At 39.8% G+C, this 15,320-nt stretch overlaps 2 protein-coding genes across 4 annotated transcripts in view; one reads left to right on the plus strand and one right to left on the minus strand.

Moving 5' to 3' along the window:
* The window catches only part of LOC104920718 (alpha-1,6-mannosylglycoprotein 6-beta-N-acetylglucosaminyltransferase B), a 19,396-nt gene extending 13,372 nt beyond the window's left edge, over positions 1-6,024 (minus strand). Inside the window, exons 1-3 of the mRNA XM_010733070.3 lie at positions 5,920-6,024; positions 2,159-2,219; positions 1,663-1,718 (exon numbers count right to left, since the gene is read on the minus strand). Coding sequence (XP_010731372.2) covers positions 1,663-1,688 — 26 coding nt within the window. The 5' untranslated portion in view covers positions 1,689-1,718; positions 2,159-2,219; positions 5,920-6,024. The remainder of the gene's footprint in view (positions 1-1,662; positions 1,719-2,158; positions 2,220-5,919) is intronic.
* Positions 5,747-14,667, plus strand: tbc1d24 (TBC1 domain family, member 24). Of its 3 annotated transcripts, none has more exons than XM_019271087.2 (7): positions 5,747-5,867; positions 8,314-9,427; positions 10,480-10,638; positions 11,207-11,270; positions 11,919-12,014; positions 13,057-13,303; positions 13,495-14,667. In XM_019271087.2, exons 2-7 carry the CDS (start codon positions 8,439-8,441, stop codon positions 13,647-13,649), a joined length of 1,710 nt encoding a protein of 569 aa, XP_019126632.2. In that variant the 5' UTR covers positions 5,747-5,867; positions 8,314-8,438; the 3' UTR covers positions 13,650-14,667. The 3 variants fall into 3 exon arrangements, with proteins under 3 accessions (XP_019126632.2, XP_019126634.2, XP_019126633.2); XM_019271089.2 differs by lacking the exon at positions 5,747-5,867 and adding an exon at positions 5,893-5,948; XM_019271088.2 differs by lacking the exon at positions 5,747-5,867 and adding an exon at positions 5,948-6,071.
* The last annotated feature ends 653 nt before the right edge of the window (positions 14,668-15,320 follow it).

Consider the following 15,320-nt stretch of genomic DNA (forward strand, 5'->3'; position numbering starts at 1 on the left):
GTGGCAGAAGCTTACATTTTCAGGGCTTTATGAATTTCTTTTAGCTTACCAATTCAACCATTTATCCATTTTAGTTATCTATCTTAACATTTATCTTATACGTATACTTTTAGCTATCCTTTTAAATTATTATCATGGTAATTCATTACTTTCAGCTGTTTCAACCATTTCTAAATATTAGCCATCGATCTTAGCATTTATCCAATATAGTTAGTATAGCTATCTTTTCAAAACATTTGCTACCTTTAGCTAATGATATAAATTGTAATATTTAGCAATGAATTAACGTGTCCTACATAACCATTTTTTTATGCATTTAGTTATTTGAACCCTTTGCTCTTAGTCGTCTGTTTCAACATGTTAATCCTTTTAAACTATGTTTTTAAACATTTATTCCTTCGTTTTTTTATTTAACTCATTATTTTAAGCAAAATATATTGCAACAATTTCTTTGTGTAATTCTTTGTGTATCAACCATGTATCCATTAGCTAACTTTCTAAACTTTACTCCTTGCTTTGCTAATTAGTTGCACACACGCAATTTCAGTTGTGTATGCCAACTCAAACTGTGTGTATATATTCCTAATTAAATTATAATTTGTATTTTCTCAAATGAGTTGAGCTACCTTGTTATCTTTCCATATACCCCTCAGGGGAACCCACAGGGAACGTCTCTGGTTGACTCACCACACTAACAAAATTTTTAATAAGCGTAGACTCAACAGTATGAGCAATAGAGTAAACATCTGGAGATATGTCACAGTTATATTTGTTTCTCATATGTTTATTGGCCACATATTGGACATGACATAAAAGGTCTCTTTTAAATCATTTTTGTCATAACGAGCCAGTTAAATCTCTTTTTAACTTCATAGGTTTGATTTTAAGAGCGGATTTAATGCAATAAAAATGTACAGCCTGACTTTGCCTTTCATCAAATACACTAAAAATGTGGAGAACTAAATTCTTCCATGACTTCAAGTGAGGACGCTGGTGTGTCAAAACAAATATCTGAAGCGTGATGTGCCATTATAACATGTGTTTGCTCCCTGCTCACATGGGCTCCCGGCTTCAGTTTAACTGGGGCAGAGAGAGCAATCACTTTGCTCTCACTTTCATCAGGCCAGTAAACCCACCAACCCTTACCTAAAGAAACACGGCAGAGCCAAGCTCAAGTACATGCACAAACAGTTTCAAGGCTCTCCTAGTGCCTATAAAGCTCCAGATTCAGATCCAGACAAACTATTTCCATTTCATTCTATCAATCTGCATTTCATCAAAGTTGTCACAGCACTCATCACGACATCACATGTCTCTGGTTGAGAGCATATACAGTATGGAAAAGTAGCACAGCTGTAAAGCTGCACAGTAGAAATCATGTCAAAACAGATTCATTTGTGATAGTTGGCCTGATATCTACAGTAGGTGATGTCACATGCTGGGGAGATCCAGCTCCATGTACACGATTAAAAAAATAATCAACTATGCATTATATTGTGCAACATGCCTAACAGTCATTTACTCAGACATACCACATTTCAAAATGAGAATTACAGTTGCACTTTTTTTGGGGGGGATTTCATCCAGCTAAAACTTGAATAATATCAGCACACACTGCAGCATGGCTGGGGTGGTCACTGATCTAATGAGGCAGAGTCCTACCTGCGTGGCCGTAGTGCAACATGCATGGCCCTCTGTTTACAGGATGTTGAATCTCACTGTCAAAACAAGGATTGCAAATACCAGTAAGTGCGACATGCTCAATAATAAATGTAGAGTTATGTCTTCTGCAAAGAAAAACACTATTGTTACACAATTACATTTTCCACATTTGGATTTAAGCTGAAAAGATCCATTGTAGTTTCTTTAAATTGCAGATGAATGGTCCCATTTTTTTCACAAGAAATGGATCAATAAAGTCTGTAGGCATAAATAGATTTCAAAGTAATGCTATTGCCAGCATGACTGGCCATGAAAGTCTTTGGAGTCTGTGGTCTTTGTGGAATTAAACGGGCATAAATACTGAATCTAAACAAAACAAAAGCTGTTGTTGTGTGTCCATGTGAGACAGATAGAGAGATGTCAACGGTTGAGCATGTAAGACAAACCAGCACAAGGACAACCCCACACACACACACACACACACACACATCCTCACCTCCTCAGATCTCCGTCCCAACCCACTGGCAACCATCAGGCCTGTTTTCAAAACACACAAACTGAAAAAAAAGGAAATAAAGTTGCGACTGGGAAGTATCTTGCCTCCTTTTTGTCTCTTTTTCGCTTTCTTTCCCTCCTTCTCTGGCTGAGCCTTTTCTCTATCTCAGGGCCTATGGCTAGGCATCTTGTGGTTGTCAAGGTAACCTGACTCCCCTTTAAAGAAAACAATACCCAGAGTGCTGCTTAGGCTTTTCACGGATACAATGGAGCCCACGCTATTGGGTGACACAGTTTCTTTCAGTCTTGCCCGCTAGACTTAAGCCTCGGTTGTGAATTGATACTCAAGCAGGGAGCTCATTTAAATAGCTCAAATGGTGCAAACCTCTGGCACTGAATGGCACAATACAAACAAAAGAGAGGACAAATTTCATGACAGTAACAATACTGAGCATAATAATAGAGCCAAAAAATACCCAGTGGAAACTTTATAGATAACAATTAAAAGTTGTTAAATTGTAATTCTGACTTGTTGTAACTGTCATATAACTCAATCAGACAGAGTTAATGAATGTATTTGTTTCAAGGCTTCATTTTGGGTAGAAGTACTTGAATAGAAATGTATGAGAGAGAACCCAAGTTCTTAAAGGGTGTCACATTTTTAAAAGACGGGTATATATTTTATTGAGACTCAACACTTTTGCCATTACTGGTTTATTTCATCATGCATGGCTAGAAAACTTCTGGCATGATAAAGCACTAAAACCCACTCACTGACAACAAGGAAAGGCTACAAAGGCCAAACGTAGATCAGATCAGATGCTCCAAGTTACCTGAAGAGGGCGCCATCATGCCAATGTGTTCTTGTAGACCAGAACCTGCTCTGGAGAGCTGCATATATTCCTGTCAAGACTGCTTTTGGAAGACAGACATAATTTTGAACCTCATGATTCAAAGCAAATTAACTCTAAAAGAGGGAATACATTCTCAGGAGCAGACGAGGGAAACAAAAATGGCATTGTGATCTCTTTAATATTTTGCCTCTGATCATGAGAACAGTGTCACAGTGTCATACAGCATGCCAAAAGTCTCCACCCCACTTAACTTATTAACAACATCCCATTTTGGCAGAGATAGATAGGACACATATGTCACTTGCTCAATCAGCTGAGTGTACCAACTTCTTAAAAATATAGGCCGTGAATACACTTAGCAGTCGACTTAAGGGCCCAGATGTCATATCTTCTTTCCCTCAAGGTAAGCAGTCACAACATTGAACCTGATTGGCTGACAGCACCTCCATGCTCCTTCATGTTATTTGAAGTAAACTGCCCGAGTGGAGTTTTTCTAGAGGGTATGTCAGATCATACGCATACAGCAACTACTAGTCAAATCGTGTTTAACAAGTCATCCCTTCGAGCTGCTATGGCTCATTTACAGTTTACCGAGAGGAGCCAGGAGTAGAGTTACAACTGAAGTCTTCAAAAACAGGGAATTACACAATGCAGTAAACGACCATTAAAAAAGGAACGAGAAGCTTTAAGCATTTTAAGCCCTTTGGCCAGTTATGACAGATGCACAGCGCAGTTTCATATAAAGAGTATAATTTACAAAAACTCTTTTCCAAGTGTGGCTCCAAAAACATGAATTCAGATCAGTTTAAGACTCTTCCATCTCCACCTAGCTTTAAGGTTTCACTTACTGTACACAAGATAATTATGTTTCATTCATAAACATATGTCACCCTGATCATGTTTTAGCTTATTTCTTGTTTATTTATATCATTTTTTTAAGTAAAAAGAATATTAATTTAAATGACTAACAGCATTCAAACAAGTAGCACCTATTCATTTTTAGCGGATACATTTATTTAGTACAATTTCATGTTTACTTTGCCTGTAAACACTTTTCCAGTCAATGTTTTTTTATCTCTTCAGGCTACATAGATCTGTTTAATGGTATACATGTTGTTCATACACTCCTTATAATGTGTTTGTTTTAGAGTAAAACCCTTGTGTGCTTAATGGTGCATGTTTACAGGAGATCAGTGGACTAACTGTTAGTCTGTTAGTCAGTTAATTAGGTAGTAACTAATTAGTTAGTCAGTCAGTCAGTCAGTCAGTTAGTTAGTTAGTTAGTTAGTTAGTTAGTTAGTTAGTTAGTTAGTTAGTTAGTTAGTTAGTTAGTTGTGCATGTTGTGTATGTGTGTGTACATGTGAGATAGGAGGATAGGGCGGGGCTGGCTACTGGAGTGACATCACGCAGTGTGTGGGAGTGAAAGGATTTAATGAGCATAAACCTCCATAAGCTAAGACCTGAGGGCTTACTGGCTTTACACCCATCTGTCTGTGTGTGTGTCTCTCTCTCGCTCTCTTTCACTCACACACACACACACACACAAACTCACTGACATTTCTTGATACTCAAGTTTCTTTTACCCATTTTTCCTCAATTTGTAGCAGAATCATTCCCTACTCAAAGAGTACACACATACACATTTCACATAACCAACACATGCATACACACACACACACTGTCTTGGGAGTACTAACAGAGCATGTCTCAGTTTGATCCAAATGTTACAGACTGCACACAAATGAAATAAGATCATGATAATCATCATAATGATCATAATAAATAATGATGATAATGATGGAGTTCCTAGCATGCCTTACCTCATGTGATACAGACGCTGTCTTCTCTCAACACACACAACAACACATCAGCACCAGTCAGACGCCAGTGGACGCCGCTTTGTCTATGAGGAATATGTGCATCATGAAGAGAGACAAAGCTGTCATGTGACCTCCACTTTCAACAACAATCAATCACACAGTCAGGAAAAAGAGTCTGATAGTGATGAATGTAATCAGAGCAGAGACATAGATGGAGTAATCACACATCCTTATATCATCTAATAGAAACTTACTCAAGCTAAATCCTACCAAATCTTTGGCAAAGGCTGAAAGATAACCCACACCTTCTATCAAATAGCAGAAACCTGTGTCTTAGGGTTTCACCCTGTGGCATAAACTTGATCAAGATTTTCTGATGTCACTAATTTTGTATTTAAGTCACACCCTTTCTACACTCTTGCAGCACTAAGGAGGTCACACTAAAAGAGGACATGAAAAACATCATCCTTGTTTAAGACGGGGGGAGGACAAGACGAGGCCGGACATTTTTCCCTGAGTTGTTGTGGAAGGCAATGATGGTTCCACAATTGCATTATCTCTGATAACTGTCATGAGTTGGGCGGTTGCTTTGAGTACAGGACAAAGGCACGGTTTGTTTCCTTTGCTAGGGTACTTCCTGTCCTGTCCTGTCCCCATTGCCATCACTTAATGTTGGACGGAGCATGTCTGCAAGTAAACAAGACAAATCAGATTGTGTGATCTTCCATGCTTACGTCTACATGACATGATATATGATATGGCTTCTATAAATAAGCCATAAGAGTAATATGCTCATATAGGACATTATCATACTTTTGGTGGTTTAAATATCTTCCTGTAATTCTCCAATCAGTTTCTAAGAGAAGTTCATCCACTCATGTGAATTAACCACAGTGCACAGAGAAGAGGCTGCACACATTCACCCTTCCCACCTGAGCCCCTCTCTGCAGCCTACAGACACTGAATCGCCACTGCGCATGCTCGAAGCAACTTAATATGAACGCAGCCTCGCGTCTCAAGACTTCTCATATCCAGGTGAGGATATCACCAGTTTACTTGCTTGTCAAGTCACGTATCGTTTGCTTACCACTCCTCGGTCCACTTTGTGTGGTGGAGGTAATCCTCACTCACTGTCGCCGGCTTTGTGTTTTTAAATCCATCCGTTTTTTCTTGAAGCTGAAATCTCTCCATGTCAACAAACTCCAGGAGCGCCTGCCTGCGGATCAAATGCATGTGTTGGTTGGTAACATTAATGCTTGCTGCAACGTCAGCCGACATATTTTGCTGTGTATTTGAGTGTGGTTTAAAAAAATGGCATTGCTTCGTGTGTGTGTGTTGTGTTGTGACAGCTAGTCAATTAGCTACTCACGGGCACTGCTGACAGGCGCAGCCTGACGCTAGCTGACGGTAGCAATGCTAACCGTGTGAATGGAGAAGGGCAGCGCCGGTCCTGGCCACATTTGCGCCCTGGGCGAACCCCATAGCTAAGACCGGCCCTGGAGAAGGGTGTATCAGGTTCAGCGTTAAACACCCTGTGACCGTGTGTCTGCACTAACGTCGTGCCTACTACCACTAAAGCTGGCTACCATTGACGTCCGTGTCGTTATTCGTGCGTAAACGTGCAGCTTTGCTCTGTGCATTTGCAAGCTGTCGGCTCGGTGTGTGTGTGTGTGTGTGTGTGTGTGTGTGTGTGTGTGTGTGTGTGTGTTGCAGATGTTGTAATGTAATGTGACCTACAGCTCAGGGACGTTAGCTGTGCTGATATTTGAACATTTAAATCCTTCGTTTGGCCTGCGGTAAAGCTATCTAACCCTGCGTGTCCGGTTTTTGGGAGAGGTGCCAGCTTTCTAATAAGGTGTCCCTCACAGGCTAAGATGCAATTTGCAAAATAATTGTCATATTCAGGTGAATAATTTGCAGCATTTAGAAGTATGGAAATGATTGATGCATGAATGCATGCTGATGTTGTAAGAGCTCATCTACACAGACATGCAAGAAGTAAATATACACCTTTTAATTTGAATCTGAATGAAGATGTCTATTTACTTCTTGCATGTCTGTGTACATCTGTTATCTGTGCATGTTGTTCAGCATACAGTAACGTGGCCAAAATCATATTATTATATTATAGGTAAGGCAAGGCAAGGCAAGTTTATTTGTATAGCACAATTCGTACACAAGGCAATTCATAGTGCTTTACAGAGCAATAGCAATAGAAATAAAATATTAAAAAGAGAAGAAAATGTAATTAAAAACATCAGAATGTCATTTAAAATCATTAAAAAAAATCATATATTATAGAAAGATATAATGTCATATCTTGATCTAGCACTCGGTCTGTATAATTGTTGATGCACTGTAACGCCTGTGAATGATGATGTAAAGTAAAGGTTTCATCATTCAGTGTTACACTCACAGGAAGTGTGTGATTCTGACCTGAATAGGTCAGATTTTGGCATTTATTTATTTTCGTATGTATGTTTTTTTCTGTACCATAATACAGACAGCATCTAATAGTGTAGACCCAAAAATGAGTAAACATTGACAGGATACTGCTCCAACACCCTTTGGATCTTTTATTTATCCCAGGCATTCCTGCTGAGTATGTATGTTCATTTGTCATTAACGTTGACGATGTTGCCTGTTTCTGGGAACTTAAAATGACTTAAAATACTAAAAAGACCTTTAGCCTGAATTCAAGTCAACCACCGACCAATAACATCCTGTGTCAAAGGTTAAACTGGCACCATTTGAATAAACATGCCCACTAAGTAGGTCAGTTCATCTCTCTACAGACTCACCGTGGAGGCGACCAGTTTTTACATGCAGTAACGTATTGGCATGCATCTCCATGTGACTCCTTGGAAGGCAGTATGAAACAATCTGATGATTTTATGGCTGTCATTTTCAGTACATTGCATGTGATCTTTGGACATGCATCTCCATGTGACTTGTCGAAAAACAGTGTGAAGCTATTTGATGATTATGACAACTATTCTCAGTGTGTTACTGTATATTGCAAATGATCTTTGGACGTGCATCTCGCAGACATTCATTGGTAGCAAATGATCTGACAGAGTTTTATTGCTTCAGTGCCAAACTTTACCATCTGAAGTTGTTTTGTGGCTGTCGTATCATTGAAATAGCTTTGCGCTGCATTCCAGTCAAGTTATGGGTTTCCTGATTTGTTTTTACGTCAGACTATGAAATGCTTGATGTACATACCTGATCATCTGAAGGTCTTTATCGGAGCATAAATCGATTAATGTTGTGTTACAGTACAGATTTACTGTGACCTTTTTGTATTACATCACAGTCCTAATTTGTTGCAGAGTTATAGTAACATGTATGAATAAACGTGTCTATCTATCTCAAGTCTACATATTCTCCTCAACTAATCATTTCATATCATCGTCTAAGAGGTGTTGTGTTTTAATGTTACGCACATCAATTTCTCATTTTTCCCCTCTGTGTCTTCCAGTAAACATCATGGACAGTCAAGAAAAATAGGCAAGTTGTCTGCCGTGTGGAGGACAGAAGGTTAGTAACACCCCGGGGCATCCCTCCTCTCTTCTCGGTCAGGCAGTTCAGCAAGTTTCCAGCACCATGGCTGAAGAAGAATATGGCAGCTTTGTGGACTGGAACAAGATGGGGGATCTGGCCAAAAGCAGCGGGCCCACCAAGGTAGACTGTAAAGACCTGAAAGAGTTCAAACAGATGGCTCGGCAGGGTTACTGGGCCAAAAACCACAAACTACGGGCACAAGTCTACCAGCAGCTCATCAAAGCCATTCCCTGTCGTACCGTTACCCCAGATGCAGAAGTGTACCGTGACATAATGGGAAATGCAGCCACCAAGAAGCCCTCCTCCCACATCCCACTACCAGATTTTGTGGATGGAAGTCCAGTCCCACGGTACTGCCTGAAAACAGAGGCAGTAGCATCGGCCCATCAGATTATCAACTGCGTGGCTGGACAGTTTCCAGACATCTCCCACTGCCCGTCACTACCAGCTCTTACTTCGTTGCTCCTGCACTTCAGCAACGATGAAGCTCAGTGTTTTGAACACGTCAGCCGCATACTGGCCTGTAACGAGCCAGGCAAACGACTACTGGACCAGACTTTTCTGGCCTATGAGTCTAGCTGTATGACTTTCGGTGACCTGGCCAACAAGTACTGCACAGCCGCCCACAAACTGATTGTGGCCACAGCCCAGGATGTGCTTGAGGTCTACTCAGACTGGCAGCGCTGGGTGTTGGGTGACCTGCCTTTCAGCCACATTGTTAGGATCCTGGATGTCTACCTAGTAGAGGGCTACAAGGTTCTCTACCGTGTGGCTATAGCCTTGCTCAAGTTCTACCGCAAGCATAAAGCAGGAGGCCAGGCAAGCCCGGGCGGCCAACAGCAGCAGGATTCAGGCAAAGTTAGGGCAGACATTCAAGCTTTCATCAAGGGCATCGCCTCCACCGTCACGCCCGAGAAGCTGCTAGAGAAGGCCTTCTCCATCCGCCTGTTTAGCCGAAAGGAGATCACCCTGCTGCAGCTCACAAATGAAAAGTCCCTACAGCAGAAAGGAATCACTGTCAAACAGAAGCGGTATAGTCCATAATCTGATTTCTAAGTGGTGAATTGTGAGCATCTTTCTGTTGCCTCTTTTATTTAGAAACTGCTTCTAGTGGCCTGACAGCAAACACACAGCATATCAAGCATCAGTAAGCACACACACATATTTTTTTTGTCAAAGACTGATGGAGAAGAATTATCTGAGCTCTTCTTGGCATTTTTCTGGTTTTCCTGTCAAATCTTATATATAATTATGATATCAAACTGAAAGATTTGACAGAGACCTTGTGAAACCATTTTATTTTGAAAAATAAGGCTACCAATATCCGTCTTTTTGTTTTATGTTTGGCTAACCGTATAATAAGACCAATCACGGTCTTGGAGCCTCTACTAAGATGCAAACTTTAACATAGTAGATTAATATACTGATTTAAGATGACAGTGGCAGAGTAAGAATGCCTTTTATGATTCAGAATGATTGAAATTGAGTTTATCTACCCATATATCTTTTGCTCTGTTGAAGTGGACAGGATTAAATGTTCGACACAGTTGCGGACTGTAAATGAAGTTACAGTGGTATGCACAGAATGAGAGGAATGCAATGTTAACATAGAAAAAGACCAATTTAGATGTTTGTGTTTTTTATACAGTTTATCACAAGGGTACCCCATGAAATACATGACAGAACACATTATAGATTAGATGAATTATCCAAGCAGGTTAATTTGCTTCATCTGCAAGAATGTCCTGTTCTTTTCAAGCTTTATACTCTCTGTGAAGTTTAAGCTGCTCTTGCATCCTTGTCTCACTTTGTGTTGTTTCCTTTTTGTTTGTTTTGTTTTTTGTTTTGTTTTTGGCTTGTGCCACATTTCCATCCACCATCTTCTGTCTCATCTTCACTGCACTCCTCTGTATACCACACTGGTTATTTCACAGTGCTAGGTGGGTTCTCATCTCTCTATGCTACTCTCCAGATCTATTTCTTTTCTTCAATTAATGCTCATTCACTCTTTCACGCCATTATCTGGATTAAATTACTTACTGTACCATTTCTCCCTGGGTCTGTATTTCTGGGTCGTCTCCAGGCGCAACGTGCAGCTGGCTCTTAACCCTGACACCTTCTCCTCTGAGATTGTCAGCTCCAAGGAGATGCGGGACATCTGGTCGTGGATCCCTGAGCGCTTCGCACTGTGCCAACCACAGCTCCTCTTCACCACTTCTACCCACGGTTGCAGCCTGAACAGGTACACAGTCCAATGCTCACCTCAATAAATTAAACCAGCTTTTGGCTGCTGCTATATTTCAGGCCTTCTTTAGATTTGAGGCTTTAAATTAGATTTATGTCAAAAAATCTGAAAGGAAACATCAAATGCAAGAAGCAAAATCGCAAAACTGCAAGCAAGAAAAAATAAACTGCTGTCATAAAGTCAGTTGTCCTTTCTTTACACAGGCAACTTAATAGATAAACATAAATAAATAAATACTTTTGTGCCTAAATCTGTTCGATATGCAGAGCATATTGTGTCTGCAGTAACCAGCAGGTTACAACCTTTACTGTCATGCAGTCTTTATATCAAGCATTTCTCTCACCCTGCGGTTAGCTGGTTCTACTTCTGCAGTGCAACGGAGGTAATTGGTCTTTAATAAAGTAATTAAGAAGCCATTAGCTCAGAGTATTGTTCTATATTTAATCAGCGCCTCACTTAAATGTGCATGCATGTGTGCTTTAGTAGATCAAGCAATCAATTCAATTACATAGTCCATTAAATATGTTTAATCTTTAGATTCACGTTCTCCTACATTTTCCTCCAGATTCTACCAACACTGTGAAGGCTACGAGCCCACTCTGCTCCTCATCCGGACCACAGATGGCGATGTAAGCAACACACATCGCACATTGATATTAATGATTAAAAATGTGTACATTAGAGGGTAATATTGATGCAGCTTGGATCGATAAGCCATTTTAACAGTCAGGTTTGTCCACTTGATTGTTAGCCAAATATAGTGCTAAACATTATGTCAGTCTAGTATCATCAGCTGTAGACAGGACAGAATTGTTTTAATATTTAAGGTACAAAGTTGTAATGTATTGGTATTAGTCCCATAAACCTGTTTCTGTTTCAGTCACCTCCTCTTTTAGAATCTTTTGGATACCCGTCATATTGGGGACATGCTGCACTTGTGTTTGGCCAGTAAAATCCACACTAATAAAATTTGCTATTACATGTAGTGTGTACTACAGTCACCTCTGTACTGACCTACACCTTGTCAGTCAGTAATTGGAAAGCTGCACGGTAGCTTTGTGAGCTTCAAAATAGACTCCCATTTTATTCTTGTCCTGGGCTCTGTGAATTGTTGTCAGAGGTCATGATTAGAGGCATCGTATGATTGGATTAGGGTGCTCCAAAAGGATGTCAGTGCGAACACTTGCGGCTTACAGACAGCAGTTTTCCACTATTGTGAAATCTGAAGTGTTTTTTGACAAGACCTACCGATAATATATATATTTTTTTTGCTTCAGGTGTGTGGAGCTTTCTTGACCACAGATTGGGAGGAGCGGAAGAGAGGAGGCAACAAAGTGAGCTTCTTTGGCACCGGGGAGTGTTTTGTCTTCAGGGTGAGTTTAGGTTTAGTATCTTAATCTACGACCTTCCTTACACCAAAACATCTTTTTCTGTTTATTCGAGTGAATTTCTATGTTCAGGATTGCGTTCATTTTGAGCAGTACCACACTATAGTCACCAGATGGCAGCATCCACTATTGTTTCACAATCTCATTGTCACTGGCCCCATTTGGTGTGTCAGGTTCCGATGTGGAAAAGCCTGCCTAGTAGGTCACAATTCACCTTACTGACGATGCCATTTCTTCCTCTGCAAAAATAAGCTCACATCCTGCAGTTTTGCTTATTAGACTGCAGTGCTGAGTTATAAAAACACCTGGGTTAAAAATAGCAAAGCCACCTGCCTCTCTTATGCCTCCTGTATGAATTATTTACTCGGCTATCTGTGTAGATGCACAGCTGTAGGCTGCGTTAGCCCGCACACCAGAAAACACGGTCATCTCACACAGTAATACTTAAGCGCACGCAGGTTGGAAAATGCTGTAACCTGAGCCAGTAGTATCTGACCTGGTTTTTACCTGACACCACGAGGAAATGGAGACTACAAGGACCGATGTCTTATCAGATGTTTGTTTATTTATTTTATTTAATCCTTTATTTAAATGGGTAGTCTCATAGGATCTCTTTTTCTTTAAGGGAGACACTGTGTACACGAATAAAAATATGCAGCAAAATATTTGAAACCAGTTCTTCCAAGCTCAGTTTGAACATGTGATACAGCTGAAGTTAAAATATCATGTGACTTGGCATTGTAAATTCCTTCTTTATATGAGAGCAGAGAGCAGAGGTAAGGAGGAGGCCGTCTGTAGTAGAGTCTTCTATCCAATGCAATTCCCTTCATAAGGTCAAAATAGTAGTCAAGTCACATGTTTATGTTAAGGATCAAGACGTTTGTTTGTGTTTTAAGATAACTCTATTATCACCTTGTGCATGTTATACAAGGAAAGGTATTTCTTTTTAAACCAGCATGCTGTACTGCTTTGTTTAATGTGTGACACTTAGGTGTAACTGATGATCAATGTCTGTTTCCCTCGCTAGCTGAAACCAGAGATTGAGCGCTATGAGTGGGTGGTGATCCGCCACCCTGAGTTAGCCTCCTCTATCAAGACTCAGGAACTGGAAGATACAGCCTCCTCTGAGGGCCAGAACGCAGACAACAATAGCTTAGAGCAGCCAGAGAAACCTGCTGGAGATCTGTCGCCTTTCCTATCCGCCCGCCACTTCAACCTCAACTCCAAGAATACTTCAATGTTCATGGCTGGCAACTTTGACTCCATTATAGTGGGTGAGTGGGTTATTGCTGTATGTTACTGTGGTGTTTTTCTCTTTGATTGATGGTGTTCAGTTACATGGCAGGTACAGTGGAGTTAGTGATATTTCAGCTTTAATATAAAATGTGAGAAAACAAATATGTGATCGTCTGTGTATAATCTGTACTTAGAAACTTATACAAACTGCTTGCTCTTGTCCGATCAGGGGGAGGTGAAGGCAACGCTCTCTACATTGACTCTGAGCTCAACCATGGGCGCACTGGCAGGTGTGCCACCTTTGACAACCCGCCCCTGTGTGCTGAGACCTTCCAGGTTTCAGTGCTAGAAGTGTGGGGCTTCCAGGATGCCATGGCTTCATAACACTGTACACACATACACATGCATGTAGATTCATACGGCCCCATGGACTCTTTTAACACTTGACACAGAAAGAAGTCTTCTAAAGTGTTTGAGGTGGAAAACCTGAAAATCCGTCCTGCAAATTCATAAATGATTACCTTTTTTTTATTTATTAATGCGGTTAATCCAAGTTTCATCATGTGAATAAATGTGATATTTTTGTGCTTCTGTTTATTTTTTGTAATGTTCAATGTTCAGGATCAACTCTAGATAAAGCTGACTTTAAGGTTCATTTCGATTTTTTTTTTTTTATGTCTAATGCTCTAATGCTCTGATGTGTGTATGGTGAGCTGGTATGTTTGAATTTCTGAATGTAAATTCAGTCTTTGGTGTTCTGTGGTTTAGCATAACTTGCCAAATTTACTGTATAGGTCCTTTAAAAAAAAAAATGTTATTACCAATCCGTGTTGATAAATTGAGGTTTACATTAATGTGTGAGATCAATAGTTAATTTGGTGAAACATGTTTTTAAATGTTGGAATATGAAGATTAAGAAATTGTAAAGTTGTACCAGGTCTGCTAGATTTTATGTCAATTTAGGTTCTGTGCATACGTGGGAGATCTGCTAAATGAATTAATGTGGTAAATGTTTGTGAATGTCAGTGGTGGATTTTTGAGTGTTGCCATTTTGCACCATATGTCAAAGCTTTCTTTTGAATGAGTGACAGTTTTTATTTCTTCTCTGTACTATATGAACATTCATGTCAATTACAGTACAAACACTTTTTTTTAAAGAAAGGTGTTTTGGGTTTACAAATAATGGATATAAATGCAATTTCTGCTCCTCTTCTTACCATTTTCATGTTACTTCCGTCCTTTCCAGTGTAAAGATAGTAACAAAAGAAGTCCAAAGGTGGTGTTGGGGTTTACGCCCTCTTCCTATCTGTATTATTCAACATTTTCTCTAGCGAAATATCAGTAACTGCAAATGTATTGTACATGTGAAATACAGCAATATGCTTTCAGTGTTGTCTTGCTACTTGCTGCTTCTTCTTTTCTTCCAAACCTATCACATCTCTGTCCCTGCATATAGAGGGTTACATTTCTTCAGACTGTCACAGGAGTGTGTCAGATGCCTTTTTAAGTCAGCTGACCATGAATCTAACTCCCTAATCCTCATCTCCTTGTGTTTTGCTCTAGTCCTAGTAGTCACAACTAGTATACTTGTTCCCAAGATTGAATTAAAGTCAATACTAGTTTGAGTGACAAACTACATATCTATAGTGGGTAGGTCTGGGTCTAAAACACTAACTGTGACTTCTAAATTACTCATACACACTTCTTGATGCACATTGTCTATTTTTTGTTTGGATTTTTCTGCTTTGTGGAAGCTGACAGTGAACTGCATGACTGGAAAATATTTGACAGGGATGAGTCAGATATGCTTATATATATCTGTAAAAGTATTCTCCTTTTAATAATCAGTCCATTTAAGTTATTGTTAGATCTCAAACAAACCTAACAGAGAAATAGGACCCACCTCAAATTTAGCTGCTGACAGTTAGCAACTGACTTTTTTTCAGACATTTTATTAAACATTTTGGTATGAAAACATAGTATCGATACTGGGGAGTTCTAAGTTTTAATAAAATATATAGACAATTCATTTAGTGGGTGTGGCACAAGCTAATG

This window comes from Larimichthys crocea, chromosome XVI, assembly GCF_000972845.2.
Source record: "Larimichthys crocea isolate SSNF chromosome XVI, L_crocea_2.0, whole genome shotgun sequence".
Classification (NCBI taxonomy): domain Eukaryota; kingdom Metazoa; phylum Chordata; class Actinopteri; family Sciaenidae; genus Larimichthys; species Larimichthys crocea.

What these genes read in the sequence shown, in the direction of transcription:
- tbc1d24 (XM_019271087.2), top strand. Translation starts at nt 8,439, where the DNA reads ATGGCTGAAGAAGAATATGGCAGCTTTGTGGACTGGAACAAGATGGGG. An exon ending in CACGGTTGCAGCCTGAACAG is followed by an intron (nt 10,639 to 11,206) that starts GTACACAGTCCA and finishes ATTTTCCTCCAG; the next exon opens with ATTCTACCAACACTGTGAAG. An exon ending in GGGAGTGTTTTGTCTTCAGG is followed by an intron (nt 12,015 to 13,056) that starts GTGAGTTTAGGT and finishes TTCCCTCGCTAG; the next exon opens with CTGAAACCAGAGATTGAGCG.